The sequence below is a fragment of the Mobula hypostoma genome, chromosome 7, assembly GCF_963921235.1.
Source record: "Mobula hypostoma chromosome 7, sMobHyp1.1, whole genome shotgun sequence".
NCBI lineage: Eukaryota > Metazoa > Chordata > Chondrichthyes > Myliobatiformes > Myliobatidae > Mobula > Mobula hypostoma.
Window position 1 is genome coordinate 38,672,472 of NC_086103.1, and position 24,277 is coordinate 38,696,748.

General features: G+C 41.6%; 1 protein-coding gene across 6 annotated transcripts in view; it reads left to right on the forward strand.

Moving 5' to 3' along the window:
* Positions 1-24,277, forward strand: part of LOC134349243 (transcription factor 7-like 2) — a 234,064-nt gene that overhangs the window by 183,757 nt on the left and 26,030 nt on the right. For 5 of the 6 annotated variants that reach the window (XM_063053270.1, XM_063053273.1, XM_063053272.1 and 2 more), the window contains exons 6-9: positions 5,035-5,121; positions 9,760-9,882; positions 15,398-15,560; positions 16,308-16,415. In XM_063053270.1, coding sequence (XP_062909340.1) covers positions 5,035-5,121; positions 9,760-9,882; positions 15,398-15,560; positions 16,308-16,415 — 481 coding nt within the window. The remainder of the gene's footprint in view (positions 1-5,034; positions 5,122-9,759; positions 9,883-15,397; positions 15,561-16,307; positions 16,416-24,277) is intronic. The other variant, XM_063053271.1, reaches the window with a different exon arrangement.

Sequence of the window (24,277 nt, forward strand, 5' to 3'; positions counted from 1 at the left end):
TTGGGAGTCATGTTCGGACACTGGCTTTCCTAGTATCCACAGACGGCTGTGTTCTGAACAACATTATTTCACTTGGGACTTAGAAAGAGCCATAATGGTAACTACCATTGATATTAATATGGGATAAAAATGATGCCCTTATTAATCAGAATTGATGCCCTTAGTAACAAACATATTAACTTGCCTGGAGGGGGTGCGGGGAGGTAGCTTTATTCAAAGAGTTGATTCAAAACCAAGGTTCTATTTACATTGTTCTCTTGTAACTGATAATACCAAGTAACAAATTCTGAAAGTGCATGGGCTTTGTCTTTGTTTATTTTCTTTAAATCTAAGAAGACAACAGTGCAAACAGTGTCTCAAAGTGAATCTGGCATGAACACTATTCCCTGGTGTATCTGGCAAGAGCTCAGCTCCCAGATGAATTTATCAGATGGATGATGTCATGATGATGTCAGTAAGCATCTGGTTGCCCCACTTGTCTCCAGGCAACAGAGTCCTTCTGGCTGGTTTTTCAAAAGGTATATTCACTCCAAGCAGTCTTTGTGAAATACATGCCAATTATTTATCAGTAACATTTTTTGTTTTTTTTCCTCAACTTTAACATAACATTTCTGTTTATGCACAGATGGATTATTTGTTGTCGATGCTGTCATTTTCTTTTGTTAGATTCGATGACGAACTGACTCAGCCACATCATTAATTCATCAATGTAACATAACACAAGCACAATAAGCAGTCTTTCATCTGAAGAACCTCAGAGACTTCTCATGCCTGTGTGAATTATAAAATCCAATCTTCAAGTTATCAAAGCTGTTATTATTTTATGCACTGTTTAGTTTCAGTGAAGTCAATTATAGCACTGAGAGAATGGGATAAACAAACTATTAAATGATGTTTAATTTTTGTTTTCTCATTTTCCTGACTCTCTTTCCTCTTGTACCAGATACAGTGCCAAGAGAGGGTGGAAGTTGCTTCGCAGCTCCTGTTTCCACTGCACGTAGAGTGGCTCACACACACACGCACACACACACACACACATGCACACACACACACACACACGCATACACACACACACACATACACACACGCGCACACACACACATACACACACACACGCACACACACACACACACTCACATACACACACGCACACACACACACACACACACACGCACGCACACACGCACACACACACACGCGCACACACACACGCGCACACACACACACACGCACACACACACGCGCACACACACACACGCACACACACACACACACGCACACACACACTCACATACACACGCTGTAGAAAGGGTGACTCCAAGCCATGTTGACTGCACGCATGGTTGGCTTTACTAACTCATCACTTAAATAAAACAGTGGGTGTTATATTATTTAGAAGAATGGGGCGTTTCATTGAAACCTATCAATAGTTATCAATAACATTCTTGTTTTTAACATAATTTTATTGTTTTTTAAACTTAAGTTGAACATAGCATTTCCAGTTCTCCAGAACCATTCCAGAATCTACTGATTCTTGAAAGATTATTATTAGTGCCCCCAAAATCTCTTCAGCTAACTCTTTCAGAACACAGGGGTGTATTCCATCTGGTCCAGATGACTTATTTACCTTCAGACCTTTCAGTTTCCCCAAGAACCTTCTCCTTAGTAATAGTAACTACACTCACTTCTGCCCCTTGGCACTCTCAAATGTTCAGCTTACTGCTAATATCTTCCGCAATGAAGCCTGCTGCAAAATGCCTATTAAGTTTGTCTGCCATTTCTCTGTCCACCATTACTACCTCTCCAGCATCATTTTCTAGTGGTTCAATATCCACTCTTGCCTCTCTTTTACTCTTTATATATCTGAAAAAAAAACATTTGGTATACTCTTTTGTATTTTTTGGCTAGCTTATCTTCATATTTCATCCTTTCTGTCCTTATGGCTTTTTAGTTGACTTTTGTTGGTTTTTAAAAGCTTTCCAATCCTCTAACTTCCCACTAATATTTGCTATATTATATGCCCTCCCTTTTGCTTTTATGCTGTCTTTGACTTCCCTCGTCAGCCATGGTTGCCTCATCCTCCCTTTAGAATACTTCTTCATCTTTGGGATGTATCTATCCTATACTTTCTGAATTGGCCCCAAAAAATCCATCCATTGCAGTTCAGCTGTTATCCCCAATAGTGTCCCCTTCCAGTCAACTTTGGTCAGCTCTTCTCTCATGCATCCATAATTCCCTTTACTCCACTGTAATACTGATACATCCAACTTTATCTTCTCCCTCTCAAACTGCAGGGCGAATTCTATCATATTATGATCACTGATTCCTATTGGTTCCTTTACCTTAAGCTCCCTAATCAAATCTGTTCATTGCACAGCACCCAATCCAAAATTGCCTTTCCCCGAGTGGGCATAACCACAAGCTGCTCTAAAAACCCATCTCATCAGTATTCTATTAATTCCCTCTCTTGGGATGCAGCACCAACCTGATTTCCCAAGGTACCTGCATATTAAAATTCCCCATGACTATCGTAACATTGCCTTTATTACATGCCTTTAATATTTCCCATTGAAATTTATATCCCACATCTAGGTTACTGTTCAGGGGCCTGTACATAACTTCCGTCAGGGTCTAATTACCCTTGCAGTCTCTTAGCTCTACCTACAAGGATTCTACATTATCTGATCCCATGTCACCTCTTTCTAAGGATTTGAATTCATATATACCAACAGAGCCACACCACCCCCTCTGCCTAATTACCTGTCCTTTCAATACAAGGTGCATCCTTGGATGTAAGCTCCCAACTATAATCTTCTCCCAGCCACGGCACAGTGCCCACAATGTCATACCTGCTGATCTCTAGCTGCACTACAAGATCACCCACTTTATTCTGTATACTAGGTGCTTTCAAATATAACAACTTCTGTCTTGTATTCATCACCCTTTTCAATTTTGCCCCCATGTTACATTTCAACTCATCCCACTGACTACAATTTTTCCCTGTCATGGGCCTGTCCCTTTCACTACACAATTCATCGACTTCCACACCAAATGCCCCATCCTCAGTCCTTTCACTCCAATTCCCATCCCCCTGTCAAATTAGTTTCAACCCTCCCAACAGCCCTAGCGAACCTGTCTGCAAGGATGGTAATCCCTCTTCGGGTTCAGGTTGCCTTGTTCTTTTTGCACAGCTCATACGTTCCCCAGAAGAGATCCCAATGACCCAAAAGTATGAAACCCTACCCACTGCCCCACTTCTTCAGCCACTCATTCATCTTTACTACCATCTTATTCCTGCCCTGAGTAACATGTGGCACTGGGTGTAATCCTGAGATTACTAACTCTTCACCCTCTTTACTAACTCCATATACTCACCGCACAGGATCTCTTCCCCTTTTCTACCTATGTCATTACTGCCAATGTTCACCACAACCTCTGACTGCTCATCCTCGCTCTTGAGATTCTTTGATAGGCGTGGAGAAGGTATTTCCTATAGTGAGCGAGTCTAGAACCAGAGGACACAGCCGCAGAGTAACAAGGGTGTCCTTTTAGAACATAAATGAGGAGGAATTTCTTTAGCCGGGGATGATGAATCTATGGAATTCGTTACCACAAACAGCTTTGAAGGCCAAGTCTTTGGGTATATTTAAAGCATAGGTTGATAGGTTACAGGGAGAAGGAAGGAGAATGGAGTTGAGAGGAATAATAAATCAGCCATGATGGAATAGCAGAGCAAACTCAATGGGCCAAATGGCCTAATTCTGCTTCTATGTCTTATGGTCTATCCATGCACCTGGAAAAATAAATCTTAACTGCATCACCTTCTTCCCACCAAAAAACTATATAGTTAAAATGCACCTTATAAATTATCACACAAAAATTGTATAAATGCTAAATAATCATTATGTTGATATGTTAGTAATCTGACTTAATCAATTTACACCTCTTGTGTATGCCACTCTTGCTCTGAGAAATATTCTGCATACTTCAACAACACTCTTATATCCTCTGCACATCCAGAAATAACAAGGCAGGATTTAACCCAAGAAATACTGAGCAACGGCAAAATAGGCTAACTTGCTGCTCAAAAGTAAGCTTGAAAAATGTTCCGGCTTCAAATAGGTGAGATACGTTAACACTGCAGAAATATTTACTTGGCTAGCAGTTGATTCGCAGTTGCAGATATTCAATCTATCCCTTCACCTCTTCTGTTCCTGCATCATTTCCTTTGGGGATTATCCTTCGCAAGCCATTTTTGAATCCGTACCTGTTGATATTTGCCATTTACTTGTGCTCTCAACTTGATGCAATCTGCAAATTTGAACATACTCAACAGAATCCCTCCAATCAATCAAAAAAATTCTAATTAAACAACCTCTGTCTTTCCAACATTAAGAGGACCAATTAACTGCTCCTTCTTGTTGTTACCAGCCAGTCATTTGTCAGTCCACTTTAACATAATTCAGCCTTTCCCATTGTCCAAGCCACGGCTGTTCTCCCTGCTTGGTAATGAAGTCACCAGGGTTCAAGCCCAGAGGATAAGTGGCTGGTTCATGCTGAATTAGTTCATCTCTGAGTTCCTGAGATTTGGAGAGGAAAACTAAACAATGTGATGATGGAAATGAACAGTAAAGATATCTGTGGCAGTTTAGTAATTAATTATTGGGTGCAGCTCACTATTTATTCCCACCAATTTAGAATGGCCATTGGACCAGATACCCAGAGATATATGGAAAAGTGGAAAAGCAAATTAGAAATCTCCTCTAATTCTTCTGGAAAACGTTATCCTACAGCCGTCAGTGACAACAAGCTTCATTCTACTAACATGTTGGAATCCAGCTCCAGAGGAGAGAGCTCTCATTCACCACAGATTCCTCAAAGCAAAGTTTCTTTATCCCATTCTTTTGTAAGCAATAAAAGAAGTAAAGCAATACTTAGCACATGGCACAGTAAGATGCAGTCTATCTTTTTTAAGCTCATAGGAAAAGCCTGCAAGGCCTAGCAGCTGATAGATCCTTTTCTCCCCGATCCCAGGCAAGGTCAATCTGTCTATCCAATTACATCATGTGGATTTAGACAACCTTACTCCTCAGCGCTTCCAGCCAGTACTTCCATATCCAGGTAGGTATGATGTGTGAGACTAGTCAGCGGCAAAGCTAGTCTCACAGCTTGCAGCTTCTGCCAAGAAGTGTCCGGCAGGCACGGCTGAATATGTGGTTCTCGGGCAACGTGCCAGAGCTGGGCCTCAAGTTCCAATCAGCACTCATCTGTTCAGTTGAAGGGAGCTGAGCTCTGATGAGTGCTGATTTAAAGCTTAGCTTTAAATGTGCCCTTACTGTCTGGTAGCAGGATTGTTGTCCAGTATTGTGACGTCAGAGCCCTGTGTCTTTTGTTGCATTCACAACCAGCTTCAAACTTATTAAACATTTCATTGGTGTTCTAAATTAAATTAAACATTATAGGTTGGCAGCCGGTGGGAGTAATGCAGCACGTCAGCCTTCTGTGCACCTGAATAAGGTACAGCCAACCTGAGCCGGTTGTGTTTGCTGATAAGGACCGCAATGTTGGAGAATGACCCTATTAATGTGATTCTGTAATTATGTGTCTACAAAATGAGATGTCATGCACAGTAAAACCTGGTGTTCATTTTTATTTAAGTTTCTGTCCACTAATCTCCCTTGCCCCACATGTCCATCAGCTAAGCAGGTGTCTAGTGGAATGGGGTGCGAAAATGTTATCGGATAAATGTTAGTGCAGCTGTTAATAACAGGGAAGAGATCTGAAATAATGAATTCCTGACAGAAATCCATTATTTTGTTTTATCTCCGGAGCAACAGAGGTGAAATCAGTATCATTAACTAGGATTATATTTGTAGGATTATATGTTCACCAAATGTGTGAATAGTCCATCGCTTTGAAAGCACAGCTGCATCTCAAGCAGAACCTTCTCAGCTAAAAGAAGAAAAGTTGGGAAAGTGACGTTGCACTGTTGCAGTGGTCTCCAATCCATCTCTCTTCAAGCATAGGGTAGCCGCTGGCCCATCATGTAAATGGGCTGTTATCTACTCAGGAGGTTAATCAGCATCTGGGGAGAGAGAGAAAAACAAAATCAACGTTTCAAGCTGATACCTATCTTTGCCCCTTAAAGAGAGGATCATCTATGGGTTAACCTTTCCAGTCTGCTAAAGAGTCTCGGATCGCTTGATATAAATCACTACCATTACATCATTTGCATTTACTATTATCAGGATTGTTGTGCGCTTCATTCTTCCTTAGCAAATTTTTGGGGATCTTTTTCTGCTTGGCTTTGAGCTCAGCTTCCTATGTTGAGAAGATACTGTTTTCAGCATCTGCTCCACCCAGTACCACCAAGCTTCAGCTGGAGTTAGAATTTGCCACAAAGTTCCATTCTGAGGGATAGTAGTGGTGTGGGGAGTGGAGGGGGAATCAGAAAAGGGACCAGTGGCCAACTGCTGCTAAAAATATACATCCATGTGGACAACGGATGCATATCAGGCTCAAATTTCTTTGGGTAGTTGGGAATTTGTGAAGAACTAGTGTTATTTGGAACTGTATCCAGAAGAAAAGAGAATATAGGGAGTATAAAACTAATCGTTTTTCACTGCGTGCGTTTTTCAAAGAAGAAAAAATGTTCCTTAGATTTATTCATACTGTAGAATTCTCTTATCCCTTTGATTTGTTTTATAATGGCATCAAATTACTTTTCACTTTTCATTTATTTGCAGTTGCAAGGATATTTCTTTGACAATATTATCCACCCAGTTCCCACCAGGATTCACTGTAAATGTCCTTGCTGCTTTTCATTTTCTAAGTTTGATTCAATGTGCACTTGTTTGTGACCTGTAAGGTCAGGAGAAGTCTCTGCTGATCATCGTGCAATATGTGTGTGGCATTGATGTGTGTCTGATAACGGGTTTTATTTCGGAAGTCTGGTTCTATTACGATTTTTTATTTCCCAGTTTAAAAGCAAGAGAAAAAGAGTTAATTTTGCACAATCCCTTTCTTAGCCTCATGTTGTCCCAAAGCATTAAACTGTCAGTAAAGTATTCTTTAAACTGTAACCATTATTGTAATACATGAAATTTAGCAGCCAGTTTATTCACAGTGAACCCCACAATGGCAATGTGTCAATGATCGCGTAATCTGTTGTGATAACTCTGCTTGGAAGTTAAAAATTGGCTAGAACACCGGGAATAACCTGTTAATATCCTTTGAAATAACTTCATGGGATCTTGCTCCGACTGAATTTTCTACATTATCATGTTAATTGATCCCAGTTTAGATTAAACTCCACATTGTGAAAGATTGAAACTGAATTTTGTGTGACGTGCAAGATAATTGTTTTTGGATAAGATGATCTTGGACATGAATTATTGTGAAGCTTTGGTCTTGTTACACAATATCACATAATCAATTATATCACATAATCAGTGTCACCAGTGATACCAGCCTATCACGTAACCAGCGTGTCACACCCCGCACTCACTCATCAATTTATAAGGAAACGGGGAAATACAGTATATTGCTGACTCAAACAATAACACCTGTTTTGTAAAATTGCCCAAGGCAAATGTTGTCCTCAAAACCCTATTATACCTAATTGAAACAGAATTACTTCAGTATCTTCCCAAAATTTCACAATTTCAGGATCAGAATCAGAATCAGCCTTAATATCATCAGTATGTATCGAGAAGTTTGTTAACTTTGAGGCAGCAGTAAAATGCAATACATAATAATAGAGAAAAAAAACTGTGAATTACAGTAAGTATATAAGCAGTGCAAAAATTTTTTAAAAAGGAAAAAAAGTAGTGAGGTAGTTTTCATGCGTTCAATGTCCATTTTGAAATTTGATGACAGAGAGGAAGAAGGTGTTCCTGAATCGTTGAGTGTGTGCCTTCACACTTTTGTACCTCCTTCCTCATGGTAACAATGAAAAGAGAATATGTCCTGGGTGATGGGGATCCTTAATAATGGACGCCGCCTTTCTGAGGCATCACTCCTTGAAGGTGTCCTGGATACTACGGATGCTGGTGCCCATGAAGAGGCTGACTAAGTTTACAACTCTCTGCAGCTTACTTTGATCCTGTGCAACAACACCCTCCCCCCCCCCCATACAAGACAGTGATGCAGCCAGTTAGAATGCTCTCAACGGTACATCTATAGGAATTTGCAAGTGTTTTAGGTGACATACAAAATCTCCTCGAACTCCTAATGAAATATAGCAGCTGTCATGACTCCTTTGTAGCTGTATCAATATGTTGGGTCCAGGATAGATCCTCAGAGATATTGACAAATGCTCACTCTCTCCACTTCTGATCCCTCTATGAGGACTGGTCTGTGTTCCCTTGTCTTACCTTTTCTGAGTCCACAATCAGTTCTTTAGTCTTATTGATGTTGAGTGCAAGGTTGTTGCTGCAGCACCACTTAACAAGCTGATATATCTCACTCCTGTATGCCCTCTTGACACTATCTGAGGTTCTAAAACTAGAATCAATACTTTTGTTCATACAAAACTATGCACAGCAGATCAACTTCCCAGACAGCTACTGTGTGCCAAGTCCAATGATGGAATAGGGTGGGAGCACAAATCCAGCACCCAGTTTGTCTCTGTCTTCTGCATTTCAAAGGTTTAGTTTAATGTCAGAGAAATGTATATAATACATATCCTGAAATGCTTTTTTCTTTGCAAAGCATCCACAAAAACAGAGAAGTGCCCCAAGAATGAACGTGAGAACCTCAAAGTCCCCCGCAGCTGCTCCCTCCCGCACATAAGCGGCAACAATCCCCCCCACCGACAAAACAAAAAGCGCACCCGCTACCGAGCACAAGTGTGAGCTAAGCGATAGCAAAGACACAGACCTTGCAGTTACCCCAAAGACTATCTCAATGCATCTGGCATTCAGCAACCCACACGTTCTCTGTCTGCCTGGCAAGGGAGAGGGAGATGTCCCCCCATTTCAGTGCCGAGATGCAGAAGCCAGAGATGACCCGACTCTCTGAGGGAACATTGCTGTCAGTTCTACACAACCTCTTGGCTGGAGATAAATATACCGAGGTCTATTTGTATATATTCAAACCTTGGTCAAAGAAGCAGGTTTGAAAACCATCTTGAAGGAGAAAAGAGCAGTACATTTAAGGAGGAAACCAGAGAGCAGAACCTTGGTGGCTGAAGGCACTACTAGAACAACTAAATTCAGGGCAAGCAAAGGAGATGGCAGAGAAAGCATCAGTGATACAGAGGGGCTGAACTGTGGAGGGATTTGAAAGCAAGAGTAAGAATTTTAAGATGGAAGCATTGATTAAATAGGATCTGAATTTACCCTCCCAAATTTGCATATTTTTCTCTGCTCCTCACATAAAGATATTCATGCATTCTGGTTGATAGCTCCAACACCTCCAGTCTCACTCAAAGGCTTATCTCTGATGTTGGAAACCTCATGTCGCCAAAATGTTTCACCTTCCAATACAAATCGCCCAAAAGCAACTGGAGGCTGGGCTATCAACCCCTCCCACGATTGTGACTGCTTTCATCTGTAGCTCAGCATTTATGACTTAGCGTTGACTAGCTAAGCCATGTTGCTTTTGAAGTGGTAATACATTTTAGCCTTAATGGATCGGGAACTGTAGTTCACGGGCTGTGTGTCACCTCAATCCACATCCAGACATTTCTAACAGGTGAAGGCTGTCCCTGTAGGAGATGCGACGCCAAATTAACAACCGTACCTTGCTTGTTTGCAGGTTTCCCCATCCCTTGGTGTTGGGCCCGCCAGGCATGCACTCGACAGGAATCCCCCATCCTGCTATTGTGAGCACTTCCAGCAAACCGGACATGAATCAGTACGACAATGGCCTCAGATGTGTGTAAGTAAGAGTTGAAAAAGATAGTGCTGTTTGCCACTGCGGTGAAGAGCCGTCATAAGGACAAACTCTTTTAGCTGGTCTGTGTGCTTCTAACACCCATCTTGCCCTGGATATTTGGCTTTACCACTGATAAACTATTAAAGTCATCCAGCATCTGAAGTAAAACCTGTGAAATACCTTTCATCAAGAGGAACTAGAGGGACACCGTTTGCTAAAATATATGACGCATGATTCTCTGGGTCCCATTTCTCCTTCTGCTGTCTGTAAGGAGTTTGTACGTTCCCCCCATGTCCATGTGGGAGACCTCCAGGTGCTCTGGTTTCCTCCCACAGTCCAAAGACGTGCTGATTGATAGGTTAATAGGTCATTGTATGTTGTCCCGTGATAGGCTAGGGTTAAATTGGGGGTTGCTGGGTGGTGTGGCTCTAAGGGTTCGAGGGGTCTATTCTGCACTGTATCTCAATAAATAAAAGAGTAAGTAATTATGCAAATGACTTATAAAAGCATCTATTATTATTAAAAAGTCTCCTTTCACTTGTTTGTGTACATGATGCGCTGACAAGTCACAAGTCTATGTGACCTGCAGAGGGTATTATGTAACATCGTGCAATGAGAAGCTGCCTCGTGTTCCGCCCTTTCTGCTGGGAATTGAACGACTGACACTTACCGTGACAACATAGTGTCTTTAAGATTTATACATCCAGAAACATAGTGAATGATGCAATTCAAGCTGGCTGATGATGAGAAATGCAAGTCCACCACCTTGCTTCAATCATTTTCCTCTGTGGAAATCATTTCCTGGCTATTTTGCCTCACTCCATTAATAGATCCAAGCACTTCTGGATGCAAGACCATGAGACAGGAGCAGAATTAGGTCATTTGGCCCATTGAGTCTGCTCCGCCATTCCATCATGGCCAATTTATTTTCCTTCTCAACCCCTTTCTCCTGCCTTCTCCCTGCAACCGGTGACACCCTTACTAATCAAGTACATATCAGCCCTCTGCTTTAAATACACCCATTGACGTGGCTTCCACAGGCTCCTGTGACAACAGATTCCACAGACTCACCACCCTCTGGCTAAAGAACTTCCTCCTCATCTCCATTCTATTTTGAGGCTGCATCCTGGGTGTCTGGAATGGCATAATACCCCTTTTGGAATAATGAGGGGATCATTTACCGAGGTATTCCCAGAATGAACCTTGTCACTCATGGAGGAGTTATTGCTGTACCTCCTCCCTACACACCAGCACCATCCAAACTGCTAGACTCAGTCCATCTTGCCATGGCTACAGCACAAGATGGCCACCCAGAACCCAGGCATCCTAATGGAGTACCGGGCCGCACATGAAGCCTGACACCCTGCTGTTGTGCTCACTAAGTGAACCCATTACGGGACAGTAGACACAAGTGTTTCCCATTTCTTTCTTGATTTTCAAAGGACAATTCAAACTAAGACTTGGTTCAGCAACTGATGGCAACTGTCTGGTTCCCCAGCCAGCTAACTGGATTTCAGGTGTGAACCCAGACATAGCATTGTCAAAGTATTTGACTTGAAGGCCTAGCATTTAATTACCATATGATATGAAGCAGAATTGGGCCATTCAGCCCATCGAGTCTGCCCCACCATTCCATCATGGTTGATTTATTATCCCTCTCAACCTCAATCTCTCGCCTAATCCCCGTAACCTTTGATGTCCTTACCAACCAAGACCCCTATCAAACTCCGCTTTAAAGATACCCAAAGGCTGGCCTCCACAGCTGTCCATGGCAATGAATTACACAGGTTCACCACCCTCTGGCTGAAGAAATTTTCCCTCATCTCTGTTCTACAGGATCGTCCTTCCATTCTATTCTTAGGCTCCTCCATATAGGAAACATCCTCTCCACATCCACTCTATATTTTTCAATATTCAATAGGTTCAATGAGATTTCTTCCCCCCCCCCAATTCTTCTAAACTCCACTGAATATAAAATACTTTCCTCATACATTAACCCTTTCATTCCTGGGATCATTCTTGTGAGACTCCTCTGGACCTTCTTCAATGCCAGTCCATCTTTTCGTAGATAAAGGGTTAAAACTGCTCACTGTACTCTCAAGTGCGGTCTGACCAATGCCTTATAAAGCCTCAGTATTACATGACCACACACAGAATCTTCCAGCTGGGGACACTGGATTGAGATGAAAGGAGGGAACCACAAATGATTTTTCCCTCCCTGACTTGCTGCCTTTGAGGCCAGTTGTAGCGCCTGTCATTGCCAGCTGGGTTGAAATCAGCTTACTCAGCATAGTCCAGGGATCTTCTGCCTTGTGGAGCTCTGTAATGTGGTAATTCTATTGCAAGAAAATGCAACCGAAGTGAATTTCTATGGGTTACACCTACATTTCTAGAGAGAGGGTAAGTTAGCATTTAAGTTATACCCAGACGGAAATCATATACATATTCAAATTAAGCATTTACGAAAGCATTTCTGATTCACAGTTCTGATGTATTTCATGAAGAGACACTGAAGATAAAGATAATTTTGCCTTAGTTCTGCGGGGAAGTGTGAAGCTGGAAGTAATCATTCTCTTGGCTAACTGGAATGCTAAGCAACTGTTACTTATAAATTATATAATTGAAGAGTTATGTTATATTTGGCACTGTATGAATCAGTTTGGGATAGAAGTTACTAACAGATGCAAAATGTTAAACAGACAGTTTTTTTAATGACTAGAATTAAGCTACAACAGTAACTTTCATCATCTTTAAATATCATGTATTAATGAATAGTTGACAAAAGAAATTAGAAACAATCCGGATTTTAAAGCCCCCCTCTTCCACCTTTCATCAAGGCATTTCTGCTGCATTATTGTATAATTAGATTAGTGCATGCAGCAAAACATTGTTTTTTGACTAATTTGAAACACCAGCTTGGTCAAAAGAAAAGCTTGTTTCACAAACTGCCTTCAGATTGAGCCAAATTTGCCATTTGTGTATTTGATCATGTTCCAACAGTGGCTTAAACTTTTGTTCTGCTGCTTTACAATTTTAAAGTAAAGTATTAAAATAAGGTAACAAAAGATAACAGTTATGCGATGTCTTTGGTACAGTTCAGGCTTTCTGTCAAGACTTCAGTGAAATCTTCCCATAGAAAGGGGATTTGATAAATACACTAGGTCTTTAGACTAAAACCTGTTTCTTTTTATGTGCTGCAAGGCTGATAAATGATAACAATTACTCTTTTCTCCTGTGTAATTATATGAAATGCTTACCGTGCATGCCTGTTTTCTCAGAAGAGTGGTAGATATCACATTGTCAGACTTACTTTTCAACTCAGTGGAATTTATTTGCAAGATAATACATATCAGTGTATCTCAGTAGATTTTGCTGTTAATATGCCTGGTATTTCAGAAAGAATACTTGGATGTAGCACATTGAACATTCTGGGAAGATCATGTACCTGGGAACATGCCCACACAACTTTTTTCCAGCTAGTAGATGGTAAATTAGATAGGTTCCCTGACAGCCTTGTGATCTTAGAATCATAGGAGCCTCTAGGAAGTTGTGCTTGAATCCATTTCGACTGTTAATTTTCTGTGTTTCACTCAGGTCCTCCACTGGCCACAAGCAATACTGTCCTTTAGGAGATTAAATTACAAAAAAAAAACTTTGAAACAATAAAGGTAGAACCACAGTGAAGTTCTGAACCCGTAAAAGGCAGAAGGTCCTGTTTTAGCAAGCATTTTGTTTTACATAAATTACAATCTGTAAGCATGTGGATTTGCCGTGACCTGTCCAGGATTGGTGGTAGCTTTCAAGAAAGTCAAGTTGCTGGTAAGAGGTAGTCCAGGTCTCAGAAGGTAGAAAAGAGCCTGATGTTCAAAAGTTCAAAGTACATTTATTGTCAAAGTTTGTATACTATATACAACCTTAGGATTTGCCTCCTTACAGGCAGCCACAAAACAAAGAAACCCAATAGAACCCATGAAAATAAAGACCATCAAACACCCAATGTGCAAGCTGAACGCCCGCACGTCCCTCTCCCCCAGTCTGGAGACTGTGAGCTTTCCAGTCTGACCTGGCGGTTAAGTCGGCCAAACAGCAGTCATTCCTTGCCCTGCGATACGCTCCCAGGCTTGGGACCTGCCACCTTGATTCGGCCCGTACCCAACGTTTCCAAGCTGGCCTGGCGCTAAAACTGGTCAAGCACCAGCTTGTTTGCTCACTTTCAGGCCCAGGTACTGCCACCCTGCTTCTGTTGGCCACTTCAACTGGGCTCCAAGCCCACTTCAGCAACGGCCAGGCATTGGCTTGTTCCCTCTGTCAGGTAGACCATGGGCTTAATGCCACCTCTGAGAGTGCTTGATCTTCTGCGGGCACACTGAAAGCGATGATGAATTTCATCATCAATGCCTGCTTCACTGGGGGGTGTCTCCTCTGATATGGATAGTGTTTTATCATCTCCAGGGTCTCGCTATGAGTCTTTTTTGTGCAGCAAAGGCAGACTGAGAGGGGACCTTTGTCATGCAGATATATAGCCAGAAGCCTGTCTTCTGAGCCAATCTCAGTGAAAACCAATGTCAGACAAGAGTGAGTCATTGCCCTGACACTTTTCTCAATATTTCTCACCGCAGTGTTGCACTTCCCCTCTGACAAACTTTCCGCAGGAGCGAAACTAAACTTCGGAGCAAATGGAAGGTTGTTCAGTGAACAGCATTTCCACTGCAGAATTAAGGTCACTCGAACCTCAGCAGTGAAGCAGCACTATGCTGACAATGCTTGCCTTTGGGGTGAGCACGAAGCAGTCAATGTCTTATTTGTTGGAGCAAATGAGAGGATGGTCTGTGTATGTGGTTTAACGCTTTCAGGTAGATCTGAAAGAGTTCAGTATTAATGCTTCACTAGCTCTCATGGGCAAAGATCTTTTGAGAATCAAGCATTTCTTGTTGCATTTGTAAATTCTCAGTGGTTCATTGATTCTTGTGTTCTTGATCTTGAGTTTACTCAGAATGAGTTTAACAGGTTGGTCAAAGTGAAAATGGGCAGCAACACTGCTTTGATAAAACATCAACTCCGGGATTTTGCTAGTCTGCCGTTCTTACTTTATCTTTGATGTTCAAACTAGAATTGAAAGTGAGAATAAAAAGTCAATACCTTGTTTCATTATGCTACTAAAACAATGCTAACATTTAGTTCCTTCACTGGGGCTGCTGGTGGAGCTTCCGCCTCACGTAGCCAGTGACCAGCGTTCAGTCCTGACCTCCCGCGCTGTGAGTGGAGTATGCATCTTTTCCCTGAAAACACATGACCTCCTGCAGTTTTATAACCCACACCCCCAAGGCGTACAGATTGATGAGTTAACCAGCCGTTATAAATTGTCCCTAGTATGCAGGTGAGTGGTAGAATCTGAGAGGTGTGAAGGGGTATGGAGGGGTGGGGAATAAAATGAAATTAGTGTAGGTGAATGCCTGATGGTCGCTACATAACACGATGACAGCTTATTCTTAAGCACTGTACTATTTTTGTCCTTTAGGAAACCTAATCCTGAACCAAAAAGGGAAAAAGAGAGTAAAAAGCCAACCATCAAAAAGCCCCTCAATGCATTTATGCTCTACATGAAAGAAATGAGGGCAAAGGTCGTAGCCGAGTGTACTCTGAAAGAGAGCGCTGCCATCAATCAAATTTTGGGTAGAAGAGTAAGTAAATTATATATTCCAACAGTTATGTTTGTGCATCTGTCTGTTCCTTACTATTCTTCACCTGAGGAAAATAACTCATGTACAAGTACATCATGGACCCATGAACACTCCCTCACTATTCCCATTTGACACTATTTTTACATTTTTTATTGGGACTTATAGTCATTTTTTTTGTATTGCACTATACTGCTGCCACAAAACAACTAATTTCACAATATATGTCTGGGATAATAAACCTGATTCAGATCTCAAAAGTACCAGGCAGAGGTCTTCTTCTTGTGAGGTGAATATATGTGCAGTTTTTTTTAACCGCCCAGTGCAGTGAAGGAAAATAAATCCAGTTTGTTTCCCCTCTCAAGTCAAAAGGACACCAGAAGGTCTGGAGCTTGTTCGGACGTGCACCATCTTTATTAACCCCACCCCACCCCGCCCGCCACTGCCAGCACACTTATCCAAGAGATCAAAGTTAAATCTTGGTCTGGAGGGCATGGTCTCTGAGAGCTTTTCGTCTGAATCCACTGAAGAGCCTCTGGCCGTGGCACCTGGAAAAAGCAGGGCTGTAGGAGGTGGGTGGGAGGGAATTCTATTGTGGTCACACATGGGACAAGATTTTCCATGCCGGTCGGGCTTGCCGAGATGGCACGCAGATGGTTTAATGTCATCATTGGAAATGTGTATTGCAGAGGATGCTTGCTCTTTAATGCAGATATAATAGTTGCCATTGTTGTATTTTTATTGACACAGTGGCATGCTCTCTCCCGTGAAGAACAGGCAAAATACTATGAACTGGCAAGGAAAGAGAGACAACTACACATGCAGCTTTACCCAGGCTGGTCTGCCAGGGATAACTATGTAAGTTAACTTCTAAAGATCAGTGATTATCAATGGTTAACAGTAGAAACAGCTGATTCTATTTAGACTGAATATTGATTATGTTCTGGAAAATGCAACCTGACCAGCAATTCCCTGCTTTCTTCAGTTACACTGTCCTGAAGACAATTACACACCAGTGCCTCACCAACTGATGCAAATGCATTAATTAATCTTTTGTCACTACACATAGACCAGAACTAAAATTGCTCATTTGTAGTTGATGCCACAATATATTACTCTAATCTTTCCCCATTCGGTTCTATGAACTCATCCTCGAGGCAACATTTGTGAATTTGATTTGTCTGGTGTATATGGTCCCTCAAGGTTATCACATTATCCTGCTGATTTTTCATCTCCAATCTGCAAGGCGGTGAAGCTGCTTATAGTGACTTCACCAGAGACCGAGTATTCCTAATATTGACACCAGATTGGCTGTAGCATTTTCGCTGAACTTGTGCTGTGTGAGTTCAGTGCACAGTCTGTTCTACAGATTCACAACTGATGCTCTGTGCTATATCGCTGCTGCCATGCATTGGCAGGGTACGTGCCTTAAGTGCCTCCAAATACCCTGAGGATATAGAAAATCTTCCCAGCTCTTCCACCTACTACAGAACCAAAAAATACAGACCTTGCTTTCACCCATGTTATCTGATCCTTCACTGATCCCTTCCAGTGGCTGCCTGCACTTGCGGCTGTCACCTCGTACCTCCCCTGGAGAAAGTGCAGGTTAACTTTCTGTTTGCAAGCTGGTTTTCATGAGAGCTAGCCACTAGAATCATAGAGAGATGTACAGCAAAAAACAAACTCTTCAACACACAGTGCATGTGAATCATCAAACCCTCGTTTACACTAAGCCTGTATTAATCCCATTTTAAATTATTCACAAAATGTATTTTCCTTCTGCTGATGCATCCAGCAAATCAAAGGTGAAATAACAATAGCCAGTCTCTGAAGTCATTATAATGTGCAGGAAACACTACCGTTTGACCACATCGACAGTGAACGAGCGGCACCCATCATCAGGAACCCCCACAATCCAGGCCATGCTCTCTTCTCACTGCTGCCATCGGGAAAGAGGTTCAGGAACCTTAGGTCCCACACCACCAAGTTCAGGAACAGCTTTTACCCTTCAACCGTCAGGCTCCTGAACCCACATGGATAACTTCAATCACCTCAACTCTGAACTGATTCCACAACCTTTGGACTCACTTTCAAGGACTCCACAACTCACATTCTCAGTATTATTTGTTTATGTGTTTGTTTATTTATTATTCTTTTGTGTATTGGTGGTCAGTCTTTGTGTGCAGTTTTTCATTGATTCTATTGTATTTGCTTGTTCTAATGTGAATGCCTGCAAGAAAATGCATCTCAGGTGACATAAACATATTTTGTTCATAAATTTACTTTGAACTTTAAGCTTTTAGCTTTGAAGTACAAAATAAATCTGCTGTCTTCATTGCAGTCTCAAAAAATGAGTCAACCACATATCCCATTATCTGTACTTGTTTCTAATGGCTATAGGATTTAATCCTCAGTATTCAATCTCATCAACCTCCTTGTTGGCTTGATTGGGTTCCACAAAGACCAGAAGAACATTGTGCTGCTAGAGAAGGCAGTGTAATTTATAACCCTATTTTTGGTAACTATTCATAATATTCTGCTAAGTTTGCAAACCTTTGTACGATATGATAAAGATTAGAGGAGCACATGCACTTCCTGGTAACAAGCCAACTTGTTTTATCTTATGTAATGCAACATAAAACCATAATGTGAGGAAACGGGATGTTAAAAGGAAAGTACTATGAAAATCTGAAAAAGGGAAAGAATTCAGTGATGCACATGTTGTTATTCTAGCAACATGTAGAATAACATGTTCTACATGTCTTCATTGCAGTCTCAAAAAATGAGTCAACCACATATCCCATTATCTGTACTTGTTTCTAATGGCTATAGGATTTTAGGAGGCATTCTACATTTCAAAAACAGGAAGATCCATCTTTTGCTATATAAAACTTTAGTCAGTCCGAACTTGGAGTATCTGTGTGCATTTCTGGTCACCTCATTATAGAAAGAATGTGGAGACTATGGAGAAGGTGCAAAGGGATGCTGCCTGGATTAGAGGGTCTGACAAACCTGGGTAGTTCACCCTAGACCTTTAGACGCTGAAGAGAGACTGGATAGAACTTTGTATAATTATGAAAGGCATAGATAAGATACAGTAGATAGTCAGAATCTTTTCCCCAGGGTATACATGTTAAACACCAGAGGACATGTTGTTTAAGGTTAGAGAGGTAAAGCTTAAAGGTGACGTGAGGAGCAAGTTTTTATGCAGGGAATGCTAAGTGCCTGTAATGGGTTACCAGGGGTGATAGTGGAAGCCGGCAGTTTGGTGGAACGTAAGAGGCTTTTAGATAAACCCATGCATATGAAGGGATTGGAGGGATACAGGAGATGGGATGTTATGTTGAATAAGACGTTGGTGAGGCCTAATATGGAGTATTATATGCAGTTTTGGTCACCTAGCCACAGGAAAGATGTATATAACATTGGAAGAGTGCAGAGAAAATTGACAAGGATGTTGCCAGATCTGGGGGACTCGAGTTATATGGAAAGATTGAATAGGTTAGGACTTTATTCCTTGGAATGTAGAAGATTAAGAGGAGATTTGATAGAGGTATACAAAATCATGAGGGGTACAGATAGGGTAAACACAAGGGAGGCTTTTTCCAGTGTGGTTGGGTGGGACTAGAACTAGAGATCAAGGGTTAAGGGTGAAAGGTGAAAAGTTTAAGGGGAACATGAGGGGAAACGTCTTCACTCAGAAGGTCATGGGAGTGTGGAACCAGCTGACAGCACAAGTGGTGCATGTGAACTTGATGTCGATGTTTAAGAGAAATTTGGATAGGTACATGGATAGGAGGGCTATGGTCCCTGTGCGGGTCGATAGGAGAAGGCAGTTTAAATGGCTTGGACTAGATGGACTGAATGGCCTGTTCTGTGCTGTACTTTTCTATGATATGGATGAAACACAAGAGGAGGACATTTCATATAAATTAATTACAGAATCAGCACAACATAGTGGGCCAAATGGCCTCTGTAGTGCTGCATTGTTCTATGTTCTTAGATCTTTGACTAGTGATATTCAGTAGCTGGGATTATTTTTAATGGACATGTCAGCAATTTGTGATAAGATCTTCACACCAGCTGAATCCACCCTAGCTGAATCAAAGGAAGAGTTCAAGGAAAGCTTCAGTTTTAATCATCTCTCCCATTTCGTGCATCTTCTGTATTTTCACTAGCTTACACATCAAACTAAGAATAAAGTATGTTGGAAATACTTGGAAGATTAAACAGCATTTGTAAAGAGATACAGAGTTCATTCCGCAGGTCAATGATCTTCGTTCTAACTTTTCCTAGTGTGACAACAGGCTCAAAGTTCAAAGTAAATTTGTTGCCCAAGTGTATATATGTTACTATATACCGTCTTGAGGTTCATTTTCTTGCAGGCAGTTACAGAGGTAAAAAGAAATGCAATAGAATTTACAAAACTTTACATAAACAAGGACCAACGAACAAGCAATGTACAAAAGAAAAATAACAAAAAAAACTACTGAATGCAAGAGATTCTGCAGATGCTGCGAATCCAGAACCACACACACAAAAATGTTCAGCAGGTCAGGCAGCATCAATGTAGATAATACTGAGAACATGAGTTATAAAGGTTAATCAGCCTGAGGCACTAAATCTATTTATTCTCTCCATACAAGCTACCTGAACCAATGAATATTTACAGTACTTTTTTTTTATTTCAGCGTTACATCATCTGTGGTATTTTGCTTTTGGGACGCCCTGATTAATTTAGTAAATGACACTATTGTCTTACTAAAATTATTTATCACAAAGCACAACTAAGAATTTGGAAGAGACAGCAACTTGCACCAGTTCTATAAGCAAAATTAAAATGAGTACCACACAAGTAAGATATTAGGCATGAGCAGTACACACATTTGACTCTCAGTCTCAGTTCAATTATTTGAAATTAAGTGTGAGTGAGTGTTTGTGTCTGTACGCGTGTGTATGTGTGCATGCACATGTATGAATCTGGTTTTGTGCCCCACCTTCTTTACCAGCCTTCTGATATTGGCCATCAAGTTTCACACATGATTATTAACTACTTGAATAAGTTAGGAGAGGAAGGACATGTTACTACAAGAAATTATTGGGGCGTTAATGATGATGTTTGCTTCCTCCCGAGCCACAGGAGTGATACCAGAGAGATGGAGGGTAGCAAATGCTGTTCTATTGTTCAAGAAAGGTAATAGGGATAATCCTAGGAATTATAGAACGGTGAGTCTTCCATAAATTATTGAAAAAGATTCACTAGCAAAACTTTCATCCAGAAAGTCATGAGGCATGGGATCCAGGAGAACTAGAGTGCGTGGATTTGAATTGACTAGCCCACAGAAGGCAGAACATGGTAGTAACTGGAGCAAAGAACAGTACAGGACAGGCCCATAATGTTATGCCGAACCAATTAAATTAATAAGCAAATAGTCAATTAAACCAACACTTCTGCCTACACAATGTGCATATCCTTCCATTTCCTTCACATTCATGTGCTATCTAAATGACTCTTAGAAGTGCCTAACCTTGCTGCCTCTACCTCTACCAGACAGTGCATTCCGGGCACCCACCACTGTGTAAAATAACTGCCTTTGAACTTACTCCCTCTCACCTTAAATGCATACCCTCTGGTATTTTGCATATCAATCATGGGAAAAAGTGCTGTCTGTCTACTCTGTCTGTGCCTCTTATCATTATATATCAGTTCACCCCTCAGTCTCTGCCACAGCAGAGAAAACAACCCAAGTTTGTCCAGCCTCTTGTTACAGCACATGTCCATCTAATCCAGATAACATCCTGGTAAACCTCTTCTGCATCCTCTCCAAAACATCGAATTCCTTCCTATACTCTTAACAGTCCTATACTAGGGTGAGCAGAACTTTTTTGCAATACTCCAGAGTTTGTAAAGCTGCAACATAACTTCCTGACTTTTGAACTTAATGCTTCAACTGAAAAAGCAAGCATGCCATATGTCTTCTTAACCACCATATCAACCTGTGTAACCACTTTCAGAGAGCAATGAACCTGGACCCTAAAATCTGTATGCTCAACAACACTGTTAAGAGTCTTACCCTTGACAGTGCGCTGTTTCTTTACGTTTGACCTACCCCAAGATTCAACAACTCACATTTGGCCAGGTTAAACTCCATCTGCCATTTCTGGGCCCATATCTGCAATTGACCTATATGCTGTTGTATTCTTTGCCAGTTTTCTGCACTATCAATAACACAACCAATCTTTGTATCTTCTGCAAACTTACTAACCCACCCATGTACATTTTCATCCAGGTCATTTATATAAATCACAAATAACAGACATCCCTGTGGTACACCACTAATCACAGACCTGCAGCTAGATTAAGTCCCTTTGACCACTGCCTTTTGTCTTCTATAGACTCATTCTGAATGCAAACAGCCAATTCTGTATGGATCGGATGCATCTTAATCTACTGGATGAGTCTCCCACGAAGGACCTAGTCAAATGCCTTACTAAGATCCATGTAGACAACATCCACAGTTCTACCTTCATCAAACACCCTCATCACCTCGTCAAAAAACTCAATCAAATTAGTAAGACACGGCTTACCCTGCACAAGGCCATGCTGGCTTTCCTTATCAGGCCATGGTTTTCCAAATGCTATAAATCCTAACCCTAAGGATTCTCTCCAGTAACTTTCCAACCACTGAAGTGAGACTCACTAGTCTATAGTTTCCAGGATTATCCCAAATTCCCTCTTTAAATAATGGAACAACACTAGTCCACTGGGACCTTGCCTGTGGCTAGGTAGGACACAAAGATATTGGTCAAGGCCCCTGCAATCTTTTCACTTGCCTCTCTCAATAACCTTGGGTATATCCCATCAGTCCCCGGGAACTTATCTACCTTAATGCTCTTTAAGAGACCCAACACCGCATTTACCTCAGAATGCCCTAGTCTATTAATACACTCGACACTAAACATCTTCTCCTCCACGTCCTTCTCCATGGTAAATACTGACATAGAATACTCATTTGTGACCTCACCCACATCCTCCGCATTCAAGCAGATATTTCTCCACACCCCACCTTTAACCTTGAGTGACCCTATTGTCTCTCTGATTACCCTCTTGCTTTTCATGTATGTATGTATAGAATGCCTTGGGATTCTCTTACTTGCCAAGGACTTTTAATGACCGCTCCTGATTTTCCTAATTCCCTTCTTGAGTCCTTTTCTGGCTTCTGAATAATCCTTAAAGGGCTCTGTTTGATTCTAGCTCCCTAAGCTTTACGTACTTTTCCACCATGGTAATGGAATGGTTAGTGCAACTCTATTACAGTTTGGAGTGTGGAAATTCGGAGTTCAATTCTAGAACTGTCTGTAAAGAGCTTGTATGTTCTCCCTCTGACCATGCGTGTTTCCTGTGGTGCTCCAGTTTCCTCCCACAGTCCAAAGTGATACTGGTTAGTAGGTCAATTAGTCATTGTAAATTGCCCTGTGATCAGGCAAAAGTTAAACGGGTGGCTTGCTGCGCAGCATAGCTCGGGCTGGAAGGACATGTTCTGTGCTATATCTCTAAATAAGTAAATAAAATTCTTCTGGATCAAATTTACCACCTCTCTCTACATCCAAGGTCCTCTTACCTTGCCATCCTGGTCCTTCATTCTGACTGGAACATACCTGTGCAGCTGGTCTTTAAACACCCTCCACATCTCAGATGTAGACTTGTCCAAAAACAGCTGCTCCCAACTAATTCCCTCCAGTTCCAGCCTAATGCTCTCATAATTAGCCCTGCTCCAGTTTAATACTCTTGAGCAAGGTCCATACTTATCCTTATCTATAGCTAACTTAAAGAGCTGTGGTCACTGTTCACTATCTGCTCTCCCACGGAGCGTTTGATCACTTGGCCATACTCGTTACCCAACACCAGATCAAATACAGCCCCTCCTCTTGTTGGACTATCTATATATTGATTTAAGGAACCCTCCTGAATGCACCTAGCAAATTCTGCTCCATCTAAACCTCTTGCACTAAGAAGATTCCAGTTTATGTTAGGGAAGTTGAAGTCTCTCATGACAACAACCCTATTGTTTTTACACCTTTTCTTAATTTTCTTGCTTATCTGTTCCTCAATGTCCCAGTGACTTTTGGGAGGGGGGGGTTCTGTAGTGCATTCCTATTTTTGAGTTCTACCCACATACAGACTCAGTGGACGACACTCCCATTATGTCCCCCTCTGAATGCAGATGTGAGATTGTCCCTGATTAATATTGCAACCACCCGCCCCCCAAACCTGCTTTACCTCTCTCTCTATCTTTTCTAAAACATTGAAACCCTGGGACATTAAGCATCCATCCCTGTCCTTCTCTCAACCAAGTCGCTGAAATGGCTACAACATCATAGTCTGCCTGGAGGTCGGTGACTGGTGGTGTTGGGCAGGGATCGGTTCTGGGACCCCTGTTCTTTGCAGTTTTTATAAATGACTTGGATGTGGAAGTGGAGGGGTAGCTTAGTAAGACTGCCAATGTCACAAAGGTTGGGGTTGTTCTGAAAAGTGTAGAAGGTCGTTGTAGGTTACAACAGACAGGATGGAGAGTTGGACTGAGAATTGGCAGATAGGGTTCAGTGCAGAAACGCGTGAAGAGATACATTTTGGAAGATAGTACTTGAAGATGCTGTACAAGGTTAATGGCAGGATTCTCAGCAGTGTGGAGGAACAGAGGGATCTCAGGGATGGAGTC